At 39.3% G+C, this 25650-nt stretch overlaps 1 protein-coding gene and 1 long non-coding RNA gene across 2 annotated transcripts; one reads left to right on the forward strand and one right to left on the reverse strand.

The window, feature by feature from the left end:
* Positions 1–21989, forward strand: LOC147062135 (uncharacterized). Its single transcript, XR_015068005.1, has 3 exons — positions 1–132; positions 16987–17042; positions 21867–21989. It is a non-coding gene; the product is annotated as an uncharacterized LOC147062135 (long non-coding RNA).
* On the reverse strand, positions 17676–24143 carry slc15a1b (solute carrier family 15 member 1b). Its single transcript, XM_085928409.1, has 21 exons — positions 24122–24143; positions 23848–23989; positions 23652–23771; positions 23481–23580; positions 22743–22833; positions 22553–22636; positions 22014–22096; positions 21850–21936; positions 21120–21209; positions 21000–21044; positions 20894–20926; positions 20730–20818; positions 20267–20348; positions 20066–20182; positions 19851–19991; positions 19728–19774; positions 19562–19669; positions 19353–19467; positions 19125–19262; positions 18680–18787; positions 17676–18604 (listed from the first exon to the last, which is right to left on the reverse strand). The coding sequence occupies exons 1-21, from the start codon at positions 24126–24128 to the stop codon at positions 18365–18367; spliced, it is 2067 nt and encodes a 688-aa protein (XP_085784535.1). The 5' UTR covers positions 24129–24143; the 3' UTR covers positions 17676–18364.
* Between the last annotated feature and the right edge of the window lie 1507 nt (positions 24144–25650).

The raw sequence follows: 25650 nt of genomic DNA on the forward strand, positions 1-25650 counted from the left end.
GTCATTTGCCAGGGACGGCCATATTACCTGCAGAGCAGCATGTGAGTTGGGGGAACAAACAAGTATGTGAAAGAAGTAAAGCAAAGAAATAAAACCCAAAGAGACTCCTCAGTTCCTGGTCACACGCAACTGGTAGGAAATTGACTTGGATGCTACAGTTTGATTCATGCTTACAAAATGTGGTATATAAATGATTATAATTATAAATGTTTGGTTTGAGCTACAAGCTGTGTTTATCTGATTTTTGAGTGGCTCAATCAATTTAAGATATTCAAGTGGATGTTTATGTTTGGCATATTCTTATGTTTAACATGCTTATTTACTTTTACTTGGTTACTTATGCTTCATATTTTCCTGGTATATGTATGCAATTACTGAACTTGGTTAAACCGAAGATAATGCAATGATTTCTTTGTTTAAGGTTATCAACCTAATCACCCTCTAATTAACCTTGCAATTAACTGCAAAAAGAAAGAAAATCTGACTTGTCAAACTATAGTGAAGCGAATGTCAGTCACATTGTCCACAACTTCCTGCAAAGAAGGAAGGGAAACGTCCAAAAAGTATCTTGACAGGGTATAACGCGGTTCCACATGCTCCATCAACCACTGAAATCCTTGGTCACTATGGAAAATGGCTGGTCAATAAGAGCAATCATCTCTATTATCTTGTTGGTTATTGACTTTTGTGCTGTCCTTGACAAATCTCTGGTCGAGTACTTGCTGTATTGGACTGCCAACTGCCGCGGATTTCGTTTTTGCCTGCTGGCTAATAGGGCTGAGGTGAGGTTTGTTTCTACTGCTTCAAACGTAGTCTCTTGTGATGTTATACAGAGGTCGTCTGCTCAGTGTTCTGGTCCAGTGGCTGGTCATTGGTGTAGATGTTATACAGCAGTGGAGCCAGCACACTACCTTGGGGTAGGCCGTTCTTCTGTCGTCACCAGGGTCACATAGAAGCGCCTATCTTTCAAGAGGGCTCCAATGAGGTCTGAGAATGCCAGATCTTGTGTCAACTCCAGGATCTTCTTTAGGAGGAGGCGGTGGTTCACAGTGTCATATGCATCAGAAAGATCAAGAAGGATGGCTCCTGTTTCCAGTCCTTTCTGAAACCCATCTTCAATATGTTGAGTGAGATTCAGAAGCTGAGTTGTTGCTGTGTTGGAGTCGACGGATCGTTGCTGATTCTTCGGACTAGGCTCCGTGTTTTTCTGCTGTTTTTAGCCATATCAGTTGTCTCCAGCAGATCTGTAACTGTTACTTACTTTATTTAAATAGTATTTTTTTCTTTTTATTCAAGTATTATAAAAAATCTATTCAAATATCTGTCCCTAGGTATGATTTTCTGAGTGAATGGTTGTCTGTGCCCTGCAATTGGCTGGCACCCAGTTCGGGGTATACCCCGCCTACCACCCATAGGCTGCTGGGAGACGCTTCGGCACACCAGCGACCCTCGTGAGGACAGGCGGTTCAGAAAATGCATAGACGGATGGATGTTGTAATACGTACTTTGGAATATTCTGGGAAAGTAAATTTTGATCTTTTTGTTTAGTTTTGCGACTTTCAACATCGTTCAATTTTTCGGGTTGCAAATGAAAAGCAGCTTGTCTTTATAATGAGGGGACAGATGTGAGGGTTTATTTGGCTTGATGCTATTTTTCTCATCATGTGACCAGAGGGAATAAATTCATGTTGCTATACAATCTCTCCAGTCCACATATGTACTGCGGATGCATATGATGGTCATTACAGCTTGTAGGACTTGTGAGTCACTGCCAGATGTTATTTCATCTTGTTGCAGCTGCTGCTGTATCGACAAATGATGCAAGTTGATGAATGCTGGCTGGCTGGCTGGCTGGCTGGCTGGCTGGCTGGCTGGCTGGCTGGCTGGCTGGCTGGCTGGCTGGCTGGCTGGCTGGCTGGCTGGCTGGCTGGCTGGCTGGCTGGCTGGCTGGCTGGCTGGCTTGCAGCACAGCGGTCAGCAGCACAGCGGTCAGCAGCATTTTCATTTGCAACCAGACCATTTGGCGGACGCGGGAGGCAACATAGTGGGTTCCCCTCTTTGAATATAAAGTCCATACCTTGAAATCTAATCATTATCTTCTTTCTTTCAGACAGCACTGGTTGGTATTACTTGGTCTCACAATAACTGGAGACCCAGAGATATGTGGGTATGTTTTAATATTTACTTCAGCCAAACCACATACCTCAAAGTACAATCACTCAATGGTCTGGTGTTAATCTATTCAATTAAATATGGATTAAAAGAGGCCGAGATCTACCGGGGTCAAATTCCTTGTTTGATATGCTCAAACTTGGCAAATAAAAAAGACTGATTTTGACATTTTGCTTTGTTTAGGGACTCTGAGATTTATTGTTTTCTATGCAAGCATAAAGTCATCTTTCAGCACCACAGGAGAAGAAAGCAAAGTGACTTTTTGTTCATTGAGACAAACTATGATTGTGCCTGCTATACACTTCATCTAACAGAATTAATTCCCGCAGTGAGGGTGAATGAGTGATCTCTGGTGCCTCACACCATTTGTTGTAGCGGGCAATTTTCATTCCAAAAGTAGCAGCGGTGTTAGTCTTCACAGCATTTCCAGTGATTAAGGAGAAGAAAGTATTGGAACAGCTACCATGGAAACACCAGGATAACAATAATGGGCTGGAGAGGAGGAAAAAAAAAAAACTTCAACTGTTACCTGACCAACATTAAACAATAAGCTGAGACTAATGAGATGGCTTTCTCCAACTGGACACAACACAAGTAGTAGAAGTAACTGAATGATACAGCATCCCTGGAACATAACTGTGCTTACCTCATGTTTTACAGAAAGGATTGTTTTCATTGTATGCTTCATTTTGGGTCTGTTATCATCGACTGAAAAAACTCCAGTTTTGTTTCAAAAGAGATACTACTTAGAAGGACATACGGAGGCGTTTCGCTAAGGTTCTAGGGCTGCTTTTTGCATCTGACAAATGCATCTATTGTATCTATGCGAAGTGCAATGAAATCTCAAGAGGATCAGCACATCCTGGAGCAAGATTTTCTGGCTAGTGTCAGAAAGCTTTGTTTCAGTCATTGGTCAACCAACAGGATAATGACCCAAAAACATACAGCTTGGCATAGATGACGGTGGATTTCAGGAGAGACCCTTCGCCACTTCCATTCCAATGTACTCATTGTCTTTTTTCTTTGTGGTTGCAAATGGTTTGTGAACTGGTACCGTCACTGCTTCTTGACGCAGGCTTTGCATTTTATCAATATAATATGAAAGCTTGCACTACACACATTGATCAAAAGATGCAACAATCTGCCAAAAATGACAGGACAAGAATTGGCAGTGAGTCAGCTAGTGCAACGAGTGTGTTGTGGGAGCTCTTGTGTCAACAAATGAGCTGCCAGCCATGGAAAAGACATCCTACCTTGAACGCGGGCTCCATGAATCTAATCAATCCACCTTACACCTCAACTATAATCAGTTTAGAGCCCTCTGTGGGCTCCGGGGAGTTGTACTGTCCTGTGTTGAATTAACAACAAAACATAAATTATTCCCACAGCAGCAAGAAGGCAAACGCCAAATTTCCGTCAGCCATCAATTCATCGATTCAATGTCATCAGGGCAAGCTGTCTGAGGCAAATTATGAATGTGGTCATATAGCAACCATCATGACATTTGGCTCCATTAGATATTTGATTAGAATCTCATGATGGGCAGTGTATCAAGTGGATGCAAGCTGTGATAGCCACAAAGTAGTGACAACCACTAAGCGTTCAATACTCGAAAATAGTTATTTGATTTCGGTAGTTCCTTGAAATAAGAGAATTCTCTTTGGCCATTAAAATGAGCACACATTGCTCAAGTGCCCAGCTTCCCCCCCCAAAAAAAAGTTTTTGTAGTGTTCTTCTAAGAGGAAAATACTTACACAAGGTAAAAATTATATCAAATAAAAAGAATTACGATTTGTGCATTATGATTAAGGCACACTATTTTGAGAAAATTAAAAGTGAAGGCACTTGACTTTTTTTAAGTCAATGTTATATGCCACCTATATGAAATGTAACTGTCGTTTAAAAAAAAAAAAAGAAATAATTATATTTTTAAAAGTGCTTTTGGTTTGTTTACAGTGCTGCTTGAATGCTAATTGTTTGAAATATATACATATGTTGCATTCTGCTAAGAACAAAAAAACGGGCATGACAGATAGCACTTTGGAATGGAAGTTTGCAGCCCATTTTAAAACGGTTATATTACTGCTTGACACAACATTGGCATGACACTCATAATAGACAATAAAATAAAGTACAGTTAAATAGAATTAGAAATGATTAGAATTAGCATTTCTGGAAAGGGGCTCTTCAAGTATAGGTGAATGCTTCTGTTGTCGTGCACATTCCTTCTTCCAACAAATTTGGGCTTATAGTTTTTACAAATCAAACAAACAAAAAAATCTCCACCTGAGCAGGAGAGTGAAAAGCAGGGCTTTCTTTCCACTGGCTTGGATTTGTCTCATCTTTTGTGTCTTGATGTAAGCCAGGTGTGAAGAGATTTACCCACTTGCAGTCTTGCAAATCCTCACCTTCAAACTTAATTAAATCAAATCGATTGGATCGAGAGCAGATGTGCTTGCCGAGCTGCGGTAATCAGAACAGACACGGGATATGTGAAGGATTATTTGTTGGGTTTTTCCACTGCCGCTTCCATAATCCACTCACTGTTTAATTTGTGGTCTGAAAGCTCCTATTGTTTAGGACTCGTTTGCTTTGTGGATTACTGTGTTTAGGAAGTATTTGTTAGGTTTCCTTTCAGGGCACCCTTAGCCGCATCTGCCAAGCATGCCCGTTCAGGGTGATGGGAGCCTCAGACCAACTCACCAAATGACTTTAGAGGCATGCAGTTACAAATAAGATAATAAGATTGTGATAAACGTTGACGATGTCTACATTTAAAACTCCAGAAGACGGATGATTGAAAACGGTCCTGGTTTTTTAGGCGCATCTTCTGTATTTAACGCCAAGACTTGGGCCTGAGAGATCTGTTTTTTTGTTTTTTTTTTGTTTTTAAACTGTGATCCGTGTCGCTTGACAATTTATAGGTTACTTCAAAAGTTTGGAAGTTTCTCTAGTAAGGGTACTCCATCATTTGCACAAGAAACATGCAAAATGTTATTTCCTATGGTCCACATTCACATAATCCTGGATATGTCAAAACACACCACATCTATGTGGCAATGGCAATAAATGATGCTTTAATCCATTGAATCCCACATTAATCACAGATTGATGCCTGTACGTAGATGTATAATGATCTTGAGGTCACGAGGTTTCCGATCAGCCTGTCAGGTATAGGTGGAGTGGAATAGAAAATCACAAAGCTCATTTTAGTCTTGTGACACCAAAGGACCTTCATTTACATGCCACCGCATAATCCTCAATCCTCTACCAAACGGACTGAGGTGAACAACCAAGGTGAATAAATTGGATGGTTAACTGGTATGGATATTTCGTTTCAGGCTCGGTGAGACTGCTGAAAGTGTGAGTGCTAATGTGCTCACGCAATTTACAACTCTCTTCCTATTATGAGGTGTAATCAAGTCCTCTTTCTGTCCTGTCAGCTCAGTAATATAGTGGCTAGTACAAATCTAAAAAGTGACAGCACTCAGCGTGCGTAATGGATTAAAAATGACAAGCGGGAGAGTTGAGCTATGAAAGGCTGATCTGAGAGACAAAAAAGGGCTTTGTTCAAATCATTATAGTGCTCTCTCCTTTGCTACCTGCCCAATCATGTACTTGGCATGAGAGCCATTAGCCTCATGTTCCTTTTTCCGCAATCAGCATGCGTGGTCGTCTTATGGTTGGTTCAAAGTACTTGACTGGCTCACAATGTAAGGGCGCAAAGTTCTTCAGGTAGATGAAGGGTGGAAAAGTGCTGCTCTCTGATTCTATGGTTAATCAATGTGCCTGAAAGATTATATTGAGGAGGATTTATAGGCCAACAATGGACTGTTGTGTTATGATTTGACATGACTGCAGTGTGGTCATAACAAGGTATTCACTTCTGGTTTGACTGTCAGAGACGTATTCATTTAACAAAATGTCAATTAAGCAAAATAATTGATTGTATTGTACCTCATACTGTAGCCAGACATGTTGCTGTAATGGGCATCCATAAATATGAGATGGGCTGGGGGATTTTTTTGTCTCTATGCTTATTGACTGCCAATTTGCTCAAGGCTGTGAAACTGCCAAGTTCATTTCAAATTCATTCCGGAATGCCGGTCGACCTCAGATTTCTTCATATTTAAAATGTTTTTCCTGTATGCATTAAGTTATGAAAATAGAAACGACACATCCCACAGTCAAATTGTGATAAATTAAATATCAAATAATAAATGATTAGAAACTAAAAGTTATTTAACAATTCTGTAAGACAAAAAAATAACACTGTTGAACTGTAATAAAACCACTTCAGTCACAAAAAGGGACCAATAACCTTGATTTGTTCTTGGAATTTCTCTTGTTGGTTTCCCGGTCGCTTTTCCTCACTTCTCTTTGAAACTTTGAATTGAATGTGCCAAATTAGTACTATTCAAATGCATTGAAACTCAAGCGCCTCAACTTTTAATTACCGTTCGATATTGGCGCACAAAATGAAGTGATTTCGAATGACACCTGTCCATCAATCTTTATGGTCGCTTGAGATGATTGACACAATGCCTCTGGTCATCTTTTCATATAGCTGCTGGACGTTTGGTTATTACTGAGCCAGCCCTCAGGCTGCACAATATTTTTCATTTTATTTTTTCCCAGGCACAGGTAAAGGGAGAGGTGGGGAGAGATTGTGATAATTCCTTCATGGCAGCTGAGTTCTCTGGGTATGACCTACTGAGTATTGCTCTTGGCAGCTACAATTATCATTCAACTCGACTCAATGACTCTGTTTGATATCTGCCAAGGTAATTTAGTGGGAAAGATTGAACTGAGATTTTTTTTTTTTTTTTTTTACACCCCTTCTGCATCACGAATGACCCTTGCGCATGGAATGAAGATGCTTTCGGCACAGGCAACGTTCTGCATCATCTTTCTCTGCGACAACATTTTCTCAAGGGCTTAAGAACTGACAGATATAAAAGATATATAAATATTTACCAGACTTGATGTTAGTTTGAATAGTGGAAACTATAGGATGCACACACGGAATGAGGAAAAGGTCCAGGGGGACAAAATTAAAAGCCGAAGCGGCATTTTTTTTTTCTTTGTGAATATACTGTCCTTGTGAGACAATTATTTTATTATTTACATTCTTACATTGAGAAGATGGGAAAAAATAGTGGTGCTTGGTAGATTTTCGATCGCTTGGAGGTGGAAGCCCAAGAAGGTAAACGATTTATGAAGTAAAATACAAAACCCTGAACTTGGTTACTTACATTTTAATGCAATATGGTTTTCTGTAGGAAATTAGTGATTTAGATAATAAGCAATCTTATTAGATGTGTTGGATTTCATGTGTGAATCATAAAGTTCATGTAAATGTAGTCAGTAATACTTTCCAAAATATTTGTGTAATGTCAACTGCGCCAACCATAAGCATGACAAAAACTACATTACATGGGCATTTATTCCCTGAGCACATCCTGTGGTAATGTTCATCGTCCTCAGCCAATAATCAACAGCCACAAATCTGCCGCTGTTGCTTCTTTCCACAGATGCACATTAATCATTTCCACATCAGCCACCCCGGCTGCCACTTCCATCTGAAAATGACGCCAGTGCTCTATTTTGCCGACAATGTGACTAACTTTCACCTTCAGCTTACTGTTGCACCTGAATAACATTTTGTAAGATATGAATAATTCAATCAAAGTAATATCATTGTTTTCTCCAATACAAAATCAACCACGACTTTACATCACAGTTTGACCATCACTTTAATAAGTATGCAAGTAAGTGTTCCCTAATTTGCATGTATGCCAGTGCAAAAAAAAAGGATGATTAGAATTTGTGTGAAGTGAAAAGTGCTTACCAAGCAAGCTCTTGCATCTTTCTGCAAGAAAGAGAAGCAAAAAGAAGAAGAAAACCAAAGGATGGTAAGCAGAGTCAGTTAGAATCCCAAAGACAGTGCACTTTGTGTGAAGACAGTTTAATCGTTACCAATGCACAGATTACAAAGACATATTTTGCAGTTGATTGAAGCAATATTTTCATTGTTACTATAATAAACACGGATAAACACCAAGAAGCTGACTGTTTATGTCCCAAATACCCAATTCTAAATTGCATGTTTACTCTTGCTGACAAATTGCTATCAAATATCAAATTGGCAAGAGGTGTAAAAGTGATTGAGACCTCAGAGTTCCATGATTCTCACGGTTGTGAGGGTTGTGAAAATTTGAGAGAACAAAGGGTTAGTGGAGAACAAAGAAAGCCGTAAGCCAAAGGCACCTTGTTTGCCTTAAATCAGGGATCCCTATTGTATACCGTTTTGATGCGAGGGACGAGTTTCATGCATACGCGGATGGGGTTGATGGGTTCCAATATAAAAAAAAAAAAACATTTGTCGGTTTGGGCATATAGGCTACCTTGTATTATGCCAGGCAGAATGCAGAATCAGTTGCAGCCTTGAGCAATGGAAGACAATCGTCACCAGTATCGCACAAATGGTAATCTGTGCATCCGGACTCCTCCGCAGTCTTGTTTGGTGGCTGTCAATGCAGAAGATAACGCCTTGCAGAAATAGCAGCTTGGAAATGGAAGGATTTTCAAATCTTGCGTGGCAATATCTGGATATTCAGCTTTGACTTTAATCCAGAAGGCAAATTTGAAGTTGTTTCAAACATGGATCATAGATCGGTAGCATTTGCAATCTCAAGCAGGTTCCTTTTTGAGTTTTGAAAGGGTTGAGTCACCCGACCTGTTCGCAAGTAGGTGACGTTTCCATTTCCTTTTCTATCCCGAGGTGTTTTGTGATTGTGACGAGATGGTGGACCTCTTTTGAAAGGCGCAACAGTCATGCACCAGCTGTACGAATGGAGGTTCAACTTCTCTTCCTTTATCCATGTTCCTATTTGAAACGTCCTTAAATTACAGAGTCCACTTTTTGTCCCCATAATTCCAGTTGGGCTTTGAAAGCTGAAAATTTCAGCAGGGTTCTCAAGAAAGCCATCTAACTTGGGTGTGCAAGGAAAGTCATTTGTGTGCTCATCAAGAGTGAGTGCTTTGGTGTGGTAAATAGCTTCAACCACGTTTTGCAAAACATTATTGAGCTCAGATGACATTTTCTAACTTGGCAGCAATTAGGGTGTGAAGATTCACATTCCTAAGTTATGTCATGAATCTTTTTTATCAGACCTTAAAAGCCGTTCAGTCTTTCCATCTGCTCTGTGCGTGCAAGACGACAACTAATATACACGTCATCCCAATGTGCACATTTGAATACATGACCCAGCTGTTGTGATTTTGGTAAGGAAAAATATAGTGCTTTGAACAAATTCTCATGCCCATCATCTTGAAAAGAAATAAATTGCAGGGGGAAAAAAACAACACTGTCAAAATCAGAGATTCATTTGCTTGAATCACATCATCTTTTATCCTCTAATACCTGCACCTCGAGGTTCTCATTTGTTTCATGAATTTGTCTTTTTTGTGGTGCTAGAGGTAAGAGGGATATTTGTTTTTCTTCGCAAAGTTCACTGCTGAAGTCCTTGGAAAAGACAAAATTGGTTCTTCCCTTATCATAAAGGGCTTCTTTGCTTTAGCAAGATGTATTTGTTGAAGGGACGGACCTCAATGGCTTATGTCCTTCAAAAACTCAGAGGGCTTTTAAAGCGCGGTGTTTTGTCTCACTATGCTGAAGCGGCTTCTGTCGGATTTTTATTGGCAAGGTCACCGCAAATTACATTCAGTATTTGTAGAGCGAGGCGGCACGGTGACTCGCTGATTAGCATGTCTGCCTCACAGTTCAGAGGGTGTGGATTCGACTCCACCTGTATGGAGGTTACATGTTCACCCCGTGCCTGCCTGGGTTTTCTCCGGGTACTCTGGTTTCATCCCAAAAACATACATAGTGGGCTGATTGAGCACTTCAAATTGCCCGTAGGTGTGAGTGCGGATGGTTCATCTCCGTGTGCCCTGTGATTGGCTGGCAACCGGTTCAGGGTGTTTTTTATGCAGCTTTCTCTTTGCAGGAAGTATTTGACCCTTCTGCAGCCCCGTTATTGATTGATTGATTGATTGATTGATTGATTGATTGATTGATTGATTGATTGATTGATTGATTGATTGATTGATTGATTGATTGATTGATTGATTGATTGATTGATTGATTGATTGATTATGTGCTTGTTTATGTGTTTGTTTATGTGTTTGTTTATGTGTTTGTTTATGTGTTTGTTTATGTATTTGTTTATGTATTTGTTTATGTATTTGTTTATGTATTTGTTAATGTATTTATTTATGTGTTTGTTTGTTTGTTTGTTTGCTTGCTTGCTTGCTTGCTTGCTTGCTTGCTTGTTTGTTTGTTTGTTTGTTTGTTTGTTTGTTTGTTTGTTTGTTTGTTTGTTTGTTTGTTTGTTTGTAGTGGTTTGTTATTGGCTCATTATTCGTTCATATTAGCCTGCTTCACAAATGTGTGAAATGGTGTGCCAAAGTCAAGAATAGCTGTAAGGTAAAGGTAGTAATTGTCATTTTTCATTGCCGGGAGAGTCTACGTGCACTTTCCATTGCAATTTCCTTGAAAATCAAATCATCTGTATGCCACTGAGAGTTGGAAAACAACATGAAGATTCATGTTTATCAGCCTTCTCTTACTGTGTGACAGGGTGTTAGATGACCGACTGCATCGCTACTTCACTTTTAGTACTTGATAAATCGAGCTGTCCAAACACAACTCGACCCAGCTTCATCCTCGTGTGTGAGCTGATCATTGATAGTTTTGACTTGTAGGAACTCTTAACATTGCCATTACCTAGCCGAGATCCACTTTTACCTTTGGCTGTCCTTCAATCAAGTGCTAAAGATTTATGATCACTGATTTCTGCATGATCATTTCAGAAAAAATTCTCATGTGATGGCATTATAGATTTGAGGGTGAAAATCAAGTGGCTGTAGTTTCACCTGACATTTGATTTCATGCATCTTCACTACCAATGTCCTATTTTCAACCCGTATCCAGCGGAAAGTTGGCAAACTATATTTTCGATACATCTTATTCTGGAAGTTACGACAATAGTTTATCACTGTACTAAGGTAGCTCTCTCAGGTATCTGCAGTGTCAGTCATTCATGATTGATTGATTTTACCATGTCTTACTAGATTTTAATGCATTTTCATGCATTTCAATAGCTGACTTGAGATACACGCCTTTTGAGTTGTAAGCGTGGTCACATCACAAATTGAATTTATATCCTCAAGGCATCACTGTATAGAGCCGGCTGAGAGCCACAATTTTGATTGTGTTACTGCAAAGCGCCATATACACATGGGCACACACAAGTGCCCCACTCAGTCCCCTCACTCTGTCGCTATCTTAGACACACAGAAACCTCTGCTCTGCCGGACTTAGTGTAAATGAGATTGTGACAAAAATCTTTGTTTCTCTTGCCGTGCATAAAGCTTAGTGGGACTTTCACTGCCATCTACAACGCTTTTCAAACCAGGCTTGGAGTCAGTTGTCACTCAAAGCTATTCCTTCAAGACCAATGCCGTAATTTCATGTGTTTAGATGTAGAGGAAAAGCAGACTCAAACACGAATGTTGACCCAAACATCGGCAGTATCTTAAGCACAGACCGTTTGATACTATTTGGGTATTTTTCCATTGGCACAACCTCCCAGAATTCAATGGTCGTTTCTCTAAATGCCGGTCATTATTTTAAAAATATTGCCACAAAAACTGCATTGATTACTCACTGTAAATTTGTCAGATTAAAAAAAATAATAATAATTCAAACACATGGTTTGGTCCAGTTTGAAACCAGAATTTGAAACCTCAACTCAGATTTCACACCCTTAGTTGAAACACTGACTTATTTAAAAAAATCCCAATTTAAACCTTAAATCAGGTTTAATTCAGTTTTAAAACCCTAATTTGAAAGCCTAACCCTAGTTTAACACCCTAGTTTCAAACCAAAATCGGAATCCTTAATTCAGGATAATGAAATCTTAATTTGAAATCCCGACATTTGTTTAAAAAACACAATCCTGATCTTGAAACCCTAATTTGAAGCCTTAATTTGGTTTTTTTAACCCCTAATTTGAGCCCCCAATCCTAGTTTGAAACCCTTATTTAAAACTAAACACCCATCTTGAAATCCCAATTTGAAATCTAACCCTAGGGGTTGAACCCTTCAATTGAAACCCTAACCCAAGTTTAAAACCCTACTTTAAAATCTAACCCTAACTTGTAACCCTAGCCCTACTTCAAAACCCTTACCTTAAAGATGTAACCCCAGTTTGAACTCCCCAGTTTAGAAGTCCAACACTGGTGTCCGCTGTGAAACCCTAATTTGACAAGCAAATCTTGTTTGAAACCCACCCCCGGTTTTTATACCCTTGCTTTAGTTTAAAAACATATTTTGAAACCTTAACATGAGCCGCTAACAGTTGCGTATATGAGTGTGAACGCTTGTTAATTTTTATGTGCCCTGCTATTGACTGGCAACCAGTCCAGGTTATACTGTAAAATTATGTTGAATAGTCAATGAAATTCTAAAGTGGTGAAGGGCTGGATTCTGGTGAATAGTTAATAAAATTCTGAAATGGTCAAGGCCTCGATTATGGCCATTTCTATTTTGAATTTATCGTGGGATACAACAACCAACTTTTTTTTTTTTTCCAGTTCTCCTTTTTTTCTCCATTACAGATTAAACTGAGTGGCCGCATTGACAGTGCGAACAGACAAGTGACCATGCTGTGGCTCAACAATTTGCCATGATTTTTTCCCTCCATTCATATACCACCCTACTGTTCAACAATTGCACTTAAGGAAAGTCACTACTTGGAGACAAAAGATGCTTTCAGACCTGATATTACGATTTAGTGGCGTAAATGGAAGATAGCTTAGGTTGAGGGATGGACTGCGGCTAGGCCAATCTAAGTCTTCAGAAAAGTGCTGACTTTAAAGCAAAAAAAAATGCTAATAAATTCTCAAAGTGAAGGACCATTACAGGGGAAGCATGCAAATGACAGGTGGAGAAATAATCTCCAAGGGGGTATTGATCACTCAATTTAACATAAGGGGAGGAGGGGGGGCTGTATTCACTCTCCCACACCAGCACCTTAATGTTCAGCTTTTAATTAGATATTGATTTGCATTGTCAATGAGTATTTCAAGCTAGCATCTTCCTTGTTGCGGCAATACTTATTAGGACTCAAATGTAATGTCTTCTTTTTTTAGAAGAGAAGCTGAGCACAGTGTTAAGAGTTCTTATCTAAAGAGGTCAAAGTATGAGGTAAAGTTAGATACAAAGTACGCGTGTCCTTTTAGAAAATGCAACAGTACATACATATATATATATATATATATATATATATATATATATATATATATATATATATATATATATATCTCGGACCAAAATAACTAAATGAATAGTATCATTATGAAATCCACATTATTTTTTATGTAACATAACAATTTTGAACATATGAGACAATTCAAAATCACATTTAAAAAATAAAATCACAAACAAATATTTTCAATTTCAAACAATTTCACTTTTAACAGTGCACAATTGCCTGGTTCACCAAATAGGATATATATATATATATATATATATATATATATATATATATATATATATATATATATATATATATATATATATATATATATTTTTATTTTTTTTTTTTTTTTTTTTTTTTTTTATATTATATTGGTCCACAGACAAACAAAATATTCAAGTAAACAACGCAAAAAGTAAAAACAAGAAGACACATACAATGAATAAATAAGAGCGAATAATAAATAAATAAATAAATAAATAAATAAATAAATAAATAAATAAATAAATAAAGTGGAGCAAAAATGGAGCAAATGTGCAGACAGTCAGAATGTAGCACAAAAGTACAGGAGGAGTAGTGCAAGGCAGCCAACGTGGCCCAAAAGGCCAGAATGTTATGCATCCAAGGGTGGAGGGGGGAGAGAGTTCAGGATTCGAACAGCCTGGAGTATGAAGCTGTTGGTGAGTCTGGTGGTGTGGGAGCGCAGGCTTCTGTACCTCTTCCAAGAGGGCAGTAGATCAAACAAAGTGTGACTGGGGTGACTCACATCACACACAATTGTGGTTGTGGTCGTAGGAGGTGTAAATGTCCTTCAGGGAGGGGAGTGAAGCACCAGTAATCCTACCAGCTGTGTTCACTATGCACTGCAGGGCCTACTTGTTGTATTCAGTGCAGCCACTACCCCACACAGCAATACAACAGGAGAGGATGCTCTCAATAGTGCCACGGTAGAATGTGGTGAGTGTGAATGCTTGTTAGTCTATTAGAATGGGTGTCAGAAATGTTCCAGGACTGATTACACTGTGGTTGTTTCTTTTTTTTGTTTGTTTTCTCAAAAATGATACTTATGAAGTGCATGCCTACTGTTTTGGAGCAGTGTATAGCTAGACATCCATTTGAGGTTCAAACAAACCTACAGTACATATTGAATCTGTGTTTGACTTTATTGACTTTGCCCTGCAGAGACTGCTGCTATTTAAAGGATGCCAATGTGTTTCCTGCAAAACGAGGGACATTTATATCAATATGCTCTTGTTCCCAAAATGATTGCGCCTGCGTCCATAAATCATTGATTTTTTTGATGGAATTGGCTTCTGAAATACTTGAGATGGATGATGAGTCAATTTGATGGCCGCACTCAAGTTAAAACCTACAGCTCAATGTGTCAATATTAATGAAGGGTCTGAAATTAGGTTTGCTTAGCAAACAGGTATGTGTTGTTGCAACACAACATTCCTGCATACAGTTATTTCCATTTTCTTTTTGCAATAGTAGACTACGATGCAAAAACATAATGGTATTTGATTGCGACTACAACAACTGTAAATTTTTTACAACGGATCATCATTCTCCCACACAATTAGGGATTTTGTTTTCGGCTGAAGGACACGTTCACTGGAAGTTAGTACAGAGGTAGCACTGACCCTATGAGGACGCTAGAGGAATTTTAATTTGTACAAGGTAAATCCATAAAGCTAACAGAGTATTTCTGGCTGAGAGCACAGTGTTGCAAAGGCTGCCGGACTCAAAGCTCAAGCGTCAGGCGGTATTTTTGTTTCTGAGCTCCCCCTACAGGGATGAAGTCCAATTGACTGTGAACGTCCACCCAGCCATCCATTTTCCATGCCGCTTATCCTTTTTAGGCTCATGGCGAGACGAGGCCTATCCCCAGCTGACTTTAGGCGAAAGGTGGGCGACACTCTGGACAGTGGCAATGCACAAAGAGCCAGACAATTATTCCCACTGCCACTGTTAAGACACTCCAGGAACATTCCAAATTCAAAAAATAGACTATTTCTTTCTGTATAAGTGGCTTTTGTTATATAATTGCAGAGCCCTAAAGCCATTCCTCCCAAATTCACCCTACTCAGTGAGCTCACAGACCTGATTAAAAAACACCGATGCACCAGATAGTCCAAAATAGCGAGCTTTAACTGAGAGCGTCACAACCGCAGGGCTTTTTCTTCTTCTTTCTTTTTTTTTTCTTTTTACCCAGCAAATCTTTTGATTTCTGTAGGTCCTATTTTAAGTATTCCTTTTGATGACTTCTTTTATATCCTTCTTCATTACGTTCTCACATATAAGCTTTTTACATCTCCAGTGGGCATGTAATTATCCATGAATCCACAGGGGGAAGAAAAAAAATCTGCAGCTCTCCAAGAGTGTCTTACATCTTGTGAATATTTGTCTCATCCATTTTTTAAGTGTCGTCGTGGCAGGTCCCTTTTGGAATTCCCATGTGTCATCCCCAACACCCTATGCTTTTTTTATTTTTATTTTTGTTTTTTGTACCCTTTGGCTTACAGAATATTGCACTGCTGGCTACAAGAAACAATAGTGTCCAAAATCATCTATGTGTTGCTATTGAAAATGAGCTGATGAATAAAAAAATATATATTATCCTGGCCATATGTTATAAAGTCTGGAAGATATTAAATCTCCAGCTCCAATTCAATTGGATTTATTCAAACACAAATATAAGAATGTAGAAAAATTCAGTTTCAGAGTACAATTTTGGCTAAATTTCTTTGCTATAACAAAAAGTGTTTCTCAGCACTCACAAACATTCGCTGCTCAGTGAGGTACCAGCTTTCAAATATTAAAGCAAGATAGAAAGTAAATATAATATACTCAAACGCAATAAAATATCGTAAATACAAAACAATATATGCATGTAATTCCCTTTAGGTAACTAAATCATACACACAAAATATCATGGGCTTGATGTTTTTTTTTTTTGGAACGCACAACAAATGTGAATGGTGTGTTCATTCACACAAACACACACACACACACACACCAATGATTTTTTTTTTACTATAATACATGCACCTACTGAAAGTACTTTGATGTGCCTTCAATCTTCCATATTGGAAATGGTCTCATTCCCCCCACTGATTTATATTTATGGCTAGTGTCACAGTGATTTTACCACGCTAGTATTTTATTCTCTTTCTAGCATGCACCACAGTTGTCGTGATGTGAAAACTTTCCTTGGCAATAAACCTAACATTTTTGCATTAACATGCAAGTACTGCAGAGGGACCTATATTTAAGCAATGCATCGAAGTTAGAACAGGAGAAGTGTGAAAATAGATTTGGACTACCAGCTGCTGGAAATACTGAACAAAATACATTTAATAAAAACTTGGCCACTTGACGGTATGACGGTATAAGATAGTACGTAGTCATGACAACACAAATGAAAAAGACATTTGCAACTACCATGACTAAACTGCAATGGTATTGATCTTTTTTTTTATTGCAGAGAATAAAGACTATACGGATGGATGGACGGACGAGATGGATGGAGACGATATGCCCGTGAGTATTGTTATGTTACCTGTCTGCATGGAAAATAGAGGATGGGTTTTTGAAACAATTCTGCGACGATAGAAATATGTGAATGCAGTGAACACACGGGACTTCAGTGACCGTAAGTCATAATTAAAAGTCCACTCCATTATTTTTATACTTCTATGTATGATAACCAGTATGTTGGTGAAAGCAAAGCGAATGTCCTAATAAAAGGAACACAAACTTCCTTCCTGTTTGTCATCATCTATCATGGTAAATGTGCTGAGTGGCCCATCGTTCTTCCTCAGGGAAATAAATGCCTGATTACAGAGTCAGCTTGACTCGGGAAAGCAGGCTCATTCAAACACTCATAAATTACATTTCTGAGTCAATAAACAAGACTCATTTTGGAGTGGTTCTTGCTCTCCATTTGGTAATGTGCATGCAATGGGGTTGCTTTTTTTTTTTTATAATTCCAACTTGGAAGCTTACCTTATCATACCAGACAAAATGCAAAAAAAGGCAGAACTTTAACTTTTCTAACAAGAGTGATCAAACGACCATGATGAGAATGTGCAATCAGTCAATGGTCTGAAGGCTTGGAATAAACTTTGGATTGTTTTTTTTAACATGCCTGGAATGAATTAAAGAAACGGAAAAAAAATTACCAACTTCTTTATTCACTGTTAGTATAACCAAACTATTCCCACAATATTTTTATTTCCTTAAGATACGATTATATTTACGGTATGCTGCATCGACTATTTATCTTTTAAATTAAATTGACATGTTCCTGTTACTTTAGTTTGTCACTTATCTTTTAACAAGCTGCGCTTAAAAGACATTAGATTTCTGCCAAGTTATCCTGGCACCCCAAACTATAAAATTGCCCACGTAAATTTGCTACATAATATGGTTTCAAATGATATGTCATGTCATGTTTGTGACATGACATGACATCCATATGGGAAATTTGCATCTCCAGTCAACAGTCAAGCCCAAATGATTCCATACTCCTGGCAACACCTGAAATATGCTTGGAAGCCTGGTGCCAGACCAGTGATTACAAAGCGACAACGCCATTACATGCCAGAACATTACAAACAAAAACAAAAATGGCAATGATAAGTTGCTGCAACACAGTGCAAAATAAGCCATTTGATAGTGAATTTACAGTAACAGGATAAAGTAGAATACACCTGCATAGAAACGTACCTCCTGCAAATTGTAAATCATTTTACCAAACACGGATCAGGTCACTTTTGACATTCAACGAAAGACAATGAACACAGAACCAGCAAAGTGTGAATACAAAGGTAAATACTGTGGGTCTGAGCCTTTCCATTCTTTCACAGCCTGGACTGTGTGATTTCGTCCTCCTCATCCGAGCTGGAATCTGAATACTTTCCTTCATGACCACGCTCAACTGAGTCCTTTCCATCCATGTTCTTCCCTTTATCCTCGGGGTCCATCGCTCTGAACTGAGCTTCGATCTTGCTTGGGTCAGTGTACGTGTAGAAGTAGGCCATGAACGCAAAAGTGATGCACACCACCACCAGCAAAGATGCAAAGAGAATATACTCGGCCCACTGATGAATACAATGATTATTATTACATGTATAAATATCCTTCTAATGATTATTTACATTTCACCAAGCACTCACCTGATCTTCAAGTGTTGCTGCCTCGGCAACAATGAGCACAATGATATTACCGACAGCAACAGTTAACAGCCAACCGGCCTGCAGCACTGATTTCATGTTGCTGGGTGCCTGAAAAGAAGTTACAGTTTGGACATAACATATTTGAAGAGCAAGCCATACCACAAACTGTGTGAAATAATACATGAGCAAATTTTGGGGAATTGTTTCGGCTTCAGAGCCAGTGAACAATATTCTGTAGGTTAATGCTTCTGAAACTTATGGTAAGAACCACAAATAAATACTCTCTAAGTGTTCACTAAAAACAAGGCTGAGGTTTTAGTTCTGCCAAGAATATTTCAAAATATTGCCGGCCACTGTAATAATGTGCAAAATGAAATAAAACGGAGAGAAGAACGGTTAAAACTGCTTCAATGCAACATTGTTTATAAACGTATGCAAAGAACACCTGTGAGTAGGAGAATTCCAGGCCTGTAACAGAAAACACCACTTCTCCTGCAGTGATTAGGAAATACTGCGGAATCTGCCAGGCCATGTGGACCGAGTTTGGTCTGATGTCTATCACCTGACGGATCTCCTGTCCGCACTGGAGGACAAAAACAAATCACTCTGATGCACAGCCTTAGTAGAGTGCTGTAGCTCTCCCGAGAACACGTGTCAATAAATATATTGTTACATTTGGTCCAAATGCGAAAGTGGGAGGGATGATGAAGACGTAAGAGCTGCCGAAGCCAAACTGCTGATTGTAGTCACACTTTTGTCCTGCATTGTTCTTGATCAGGAACTGCGCACTGATTATGTGAAGAGAAAGAACGAGAATTATGGCATTGTTTGTTGATGTTCACATATGAGCAGAAAAGAAAAGAAATAAAACTCCTCACGTACTTCCCGTGTGTTAGAGTCAAATATTTTGACATGTTTGAAGCACCGACCCCATTGAAATCCAGATTGCCAACTGTTATATTTAAAGTAGAGCCAAGGCCATTGAAAAATCTGCAGAAGGAGAACAAATTACATACATTGATACTCCAAGTTGAAAATTTTAACTTGCCTTATAGCATTAGCCCCCTGCTCCGGTTTGGCCGTGATGTCATCAAACTGTAGATAAAAAAATTAGACTTTACGTTCAAGTCATAGACATGCTTCCTTGACCTCACGTGCTAGCCTTCCTTACCACGACAGGTCTAGGGAGAGGTCCATCCTGAAGGATCACGACAGTACTCCGAGACCCGTCACTTGGGCTGATTGGATAAATAGCGCCCGGGCCCAGTTCCAGAGAAAATGAGTCTTCGAAGGTCAGGTAGTCATTGTTGGCCTGACAAAGAGAAATTAGTGAGTAGGTCAGGTGAGATGCAATACGCGGCTCATGTTGTCTGTGCACTTAATTACCGTGAAAGCATCCAACTTAAAAGATTGTGGCCCAGCCTTGATGTCTAATGACCTGTCCAGCATGTTGAGAAACTTCACTTGGCTCTCAGTGCCTGATGGAAAGGTGGGCAGGGATTGCTAAAAGAAAAAAGGTGAAAAAAGGTAGGAACATTCTTATGTTTCCTTCCTGTGTGCGAGTGTTTTTGCAAGTGTCACGCTCACATCAATCTGGATCTGAACCAGGCCTGCAGCAACAAATGCCGAAGCGGCGAGGAACATCCCCACGGTCATCCTTTTCAAAGGACTGCAATAATATAGTAAGCACAAATGAATTACACTGATAGTCATCAAGCCACTTTTCCTCTTCATGGCCACGAACCAGCTACATCAGTGATTCCCAAGGTGAAATAAGTGTATCGCTCATGGTATGCAGTCTCCCTCTAGTGGTACGTTAAAAAAATCACAAAGTAAAGCTCGGTTATATTTAACTTATAAAGTGAGAAGCGTGTTGTGCAAGTATATCAAATGAGGATTCAAAATAAATAAAAAAATACCACTACCACATTCTGGAAAAATAGCCCCTTTTGCATTTCTTGCATTCGTGATAGACAAAACTCCTAAACGTATTTCTTATCAAGGTGAAAGGAGACTGGAGGAATGCAAAGAACATGAATGCAACACTCACGTGAAGTTTAACTTGCACTTGGAGATGAGTGGGTAGACCACACTGTCCACGATTGGCACCAGAAGCAGGATCAAGATGGGGTTGACCGTCTGGCGGGCCGCAATTTCATTTGCTCAATATGTTCCAAATAAGTCCTGGCTATGATTATTCACAAAAGAGCTCACCTGCATCTGGTCAGGCTGGATGACAAGGACTCCCTATTGAAAACAGAAATGATCTTAACCATTTTTGTGTGAACTAAAGCATGTATTGCTATCACTGAGGACTTACAAAGTCACCGTTCATGGTCGTCGCCTGGAGGGTCCATCTTGATCCCTGTGAAGGAGACACAAAGCTGCCTTGCTTATGTTTGCTCCCATAATACATGAATAAGAGTGAGGCCTTAGTCACCTGCTGGTCAAAGAGAGCCCAGAACATTGGTAGAGGGATGTAGAGGAACAGCACCTTAACCACCATCTTTACTTGGGCAATTAGAAGTTTCTACAACAGCAAGCGGGAGAAGGAATGTTATTGTTGCAGGATAAAGAAAAAAAAAAAAAGAAAACATCTCCGCAATAAACATTTTACACAGAGGGATATCATCACCAGAGAAGCCAAAGGAAAACATTTAACGGCCTTTTGGGGTCAGGTGAGTTATTTTCCCATCCAGTCGGATAGTAAATGCTCATATTTCACCATAGAAATGAATAGATATTCCATGGCTATGTTCTATCGAAAAAATGGCAACAAAAACTCTTGTAACGTGTGTTTTGACGCGGTGAACTGGTCGTCAACCAAACACAGGGCGCATGCATATACATGACGACAGTCACAGTTCTTCAGTATGATGCAGGGATAGAACTTGTTCTTAGCAGAGGATAAAGAATAGATACCTCCGAGTATCATTACATTATTTGTGTCTATATGTTGAATCGCTCCAAATATCAGTTGGTTAGGGTTTGTTAGTGTAGTGTTAATATATTGTGGTGATGTTTTTCATTGTTTGATTGTTGATCTGCCAAACTGCCGCTTGTCAAAGTGTGTGAGCAAGTCATTCTTTACTGCTTACAGTCAGTAAGCAGCATATTCTCATACCAAAGTTGTATGTTTTAGCTCAATTGTGTGAATATTCTGATCTTACATCATATTTTTCTTCAGCCCAGTCCATCCAGTGTGCTCTTTTCGGGTATGTCGAATGACGATGCCGGAAACGGTTGGAGATAGCAAACTGCAGCAGAAAAAAACGATTCCATGAAAAGAAAGAACCACATTGTGAAAAGGTATGGCTTTTGTAGGTGCACATACCCCGATGCAGTTGCAGACTTTTATCATGATGTTTCCTTGAGGAGCGGTCTTATTGTACATTCCACTTCCCACAATGAATACAACTGCATAGAGACACACAGATACACACAAAATAAACACAATCATTGCCACTGAGACACGACTCAAAAAGTGTTAAACAATCTTTTCTCATATCATGCTAGAAATTGTTTGGTGGGATCAGCAAAGTCAAATAAAATATTTACACTTTGGGGGAGGAATTCAGTTGAAAAGGCAACACCTAAAAAAAAAACAAAAAAACTTTCTTCTCAGTTTTGACTCCAGGTGCTATATGCATCCGACACTGAATTTCTAACGATTGCGTACTCTCTCTGACATTAAAAACTTGTATATTTGTATTATGTATATTCAAGACCACTATATTCTTGCTATATTTATTTCTAAAACAGTCTCCGAAGCTAAAGAGTGTGACTAATTTTAGTGATGATAAATACTCCACATTTAATTGTTTATATGAACTAAAAACCTGACTCAAGTAGAACAAACTGATGTGTTCTTACTCAGAGCAACAACCATGAGGGCTGCAGGTACACCAAAAGCCAGTGGGTAACATTTCTGTTGGCTGTGTATTCCACACTCCTGAGCTAGAATACAACACAAACACACACACACACAAAATCATTATTCCAGGTATCAATTCACCAACTTCATTTGTACATTGCTGTTTTTGTACACTATGTCCAACCATACCTCTGAGGATAGGGGTAATGACAGTAGACAGCAGGCTGCCTGCATTGATGGACAGGTAGAAAATAGAGAAAAAAGTGCTTCTCTGCTTCTCCTGATGGAGACAAAATGTTGAAAAGGTCAAGCAGTGTTTTTATGCAACACGCAGTAATCTTTGTACTTGGCCTTGGACAATGTTCTCGAGCCAATGAGACAGAGGTTCCTATTGGTAATAAAAACCTCAGCAGAAAAATGCTGAGACGCATCAGATAAGTCAGCTGGCTATAGAGATAATAGTAATATGGTCAAAACACATGGGGTGTACAAAGCAGAAAACTGTCACTGAAGTTATGATAACGTGTCATGTAGCCAAAAAGAATTTTGGGATTATGGCCAAAAATGGCAACCTCGGTCGAGCAAGCCTGAATGCCATTTTTTATTATTTACTGACTGCCACATCATAACTTGCTCAGCAAAATAAAGCCCACGAAAAACAGATTTGCATATTTGGAACATATTTTCTCTTAACATCTATTGTTTTGGAATATGTGTGTGAAATACATTTAGTGTATTAAAAAAAATAGATCATTGTTTAACATCGCTTTACCAAATTAATGGATTGATTATGACGTGTAAATAGATTACAAGTGACGATTAATGCCCAGTGGCCCTCGCAACATTCAATTTTCTGTCTTGACCCTAGGAAGAAAAACAATCTAGTCCTCAAACTTCTGGTTCATATTCCATTTAAGATTACCCTACCTGATGGTCTTCAAACTGGTCTCCACCAAAAGCTGCAACACAAGGTTTGATGCCTCCTGTTCCCAGGGCTATGAGCAACAAACCCACCACGGACAGAGCTCTGCGGGAAGAATGCCACCGCTCAAGCTGGTGTGTTTCACAACTTGTCCAAAACGATGCCCGAGCGCTTACACGTGGAAGGTCATGTTGTCCGGGGTCCCGTCATGGTTGGTGTCAGTGATGTCATGGATGGCGCTGACTGCCAAGACCACCTGCCCCAATGCGTACACAATGGACAGGTATACGATAGTCCTGCATGGAGGAAAGAGTGATAAAGTCATGGACTCTTGTGTTCTGATTGCTCTCAGACAAAATCCCTGAGACCCACTTGAATTTGCCGAGCCAAGAGTCGGCCACAATGGCACCCAGGATTGGGGTCAGGTAGCAGAGGGCAACAAAGGTATGGTAGATTGTAGTGGCCAAGTCATCATCCCACCTCAGAAAGTACTTAAAGTAAAGCACCAGCACAGCTGCACGCAGGGAAGGGTGAAACTGTTCACAATGATTTTATAACACAGACGTGCCACATCCGCATTCAACACTGTCTAACTATAATGCTTGCCTCAAATTGAGATTCATTGTCCGTCAACAAAAATACTCACCTCGCATGCCATAATACGAGAAGCGCTCGCAGAACTCATTGACCACAATAAAAAAGATGCTAATTGGGTAGCCGCACACCAAAGCCTATAGGAGATGACATTTAGATTGCAATTAGTCCTTTGTTGATGCCAGACAGACTAATTGTAGACAAATCAACTACTGTTGAGTACAACGTATGAAGAATTTGGATTATGAATACTTTCAGAATAAATTGGAAAAAAAATACTTTTCGTACTCACACTTTTTGACTTGGATTTCCCCTTTTCATCTTTTCCTGTAAAAAAAAGAGAATTGAATAAAGGAAGTTTAAAATATGAGTAAAGATTAATTTTAGATACCACTTATGGGTATAGATTTAAGTTGTTCATTGACGCAGTGACTAACCTGCCATGGCTGAACGTGTACGGTGAGATATTTTCCTCTCACTGCTCAAATCCCTTCATAAGTCAAGTCTCTTCAAAGTTGAAGTGACCAAGGTGAGCCTTTATAACCTCCTATCTGTTGATAGCTGGAGTGCAAGTCACAAACTGAAAATGCACGTGGATGAGCCGCGTATGTTCGTTATCAAGGCTTAAACTGCAGATAAGGTAGGTAATATCCTGGCCGATCATTCACAGCATAATTGTGCAAGCACGTAACGTCATGCATGTGTGTCATGAACACGTATGCTTGCACTTTATGCGTGTACTTTACCTCACACGGTCATTTAAATTGTAAGAAAAATGCATATACAATGATAATGCAACTTTGTTTGTGACTTTCAGATGAAGAGTTCAAATTGTGTGGGAGACAACAGGATACCTGTGACCCCACAAATCCAGAAAGAAATAATGGAGCTTTTTTATCACTTCAACAACTTCAAGCTCAGATTTATAACGGCCTAGAATTTGCTTCCTCAGAAAGGCATGTAGGTGGAATAGAGGAGGACTTCCAAATATTTTCGCCACATCTCTAGTCAAGGTCAGCAGCATTCCATTCCCACTATACAGAGCGGTGCACTGCTTCCCCCTCCTGATACACTGAAGGGTAGAGCAGATTTTCCTCAAAGCCAAATGATTCTGTAGTGTTGACACTTCCTTTGGTGCTACAGTGATGCACCAAAATTAAATTTTCCTGTTATTGAAATCTGTTTAATTGCCAAAGATAGATGTTGGAAAGCCGTATTGGGATTTATACACTGAGAAATAACATTGGCGTAAAAATCTTTATTTTTGTGTTAATTGGGGCTGCTGCAGAGGGAGGAAAACAAAAAACATTTAAACGTCTCCCTCCAGATGTGTGTGTGTGTGTGTGTGTGTGTGTGTGTGTGTGTGTGTGTGTGTGTGTGTGTGTGTGTGTGTGTGTGTGTGTGTGTGTGTGTGTGTGTGTGTGTGTTTCATTCGTGGAGAATGATGGGAAATGTACTTCTTGTAAACATTAAGAGGAAAAGGTCAAAAGCACAATTTGTGACTCAACCACAACAGTAGCACAGTTCTATCTGGACTTGATTTTGTTTGCACTTTTCTGTCTGCTGTTTTTGTTTTGGATC

Source organism: Syngnathus leptorhynchus, chromosome 1 (assembly GCF_054491065.1).
Source record: "Syngnathus leptorhynchus isolate UIUO chromosome 1, UIUO_Slep, whole genome shotgun sequence".
NCBI classification, from domain to species: domain Eukaryota; kingdom Metazoa; phylum Chordata; class Actinopteri; order Syngnathiformes; family Syngnathidae; genus Syngnathus; species Syngnathus leptorhynchus.

What these genes read in the sequence shown, in the direction of transcription:
- slc15a1b (XM_085928409.1), bottom strand. An exon ending in AAGTCTGCAACTGCATCGGG is followed by an intron (nt 21,937 to 22,013) that starts GTATGTGCACCT and finishes TTTCTGCTGCAG; the next exon opens with TTTGCTATCTCCAACCGTTT. An exon ending in TTAAGTTGGATGCTTTCACG is followed by an intron (nt 19,992 to 20,065) that starts GTAATTAAGTGC and finishes TCTCTTTGTCAG; the next exon opens with GCCAACAATGACTACCTGAC.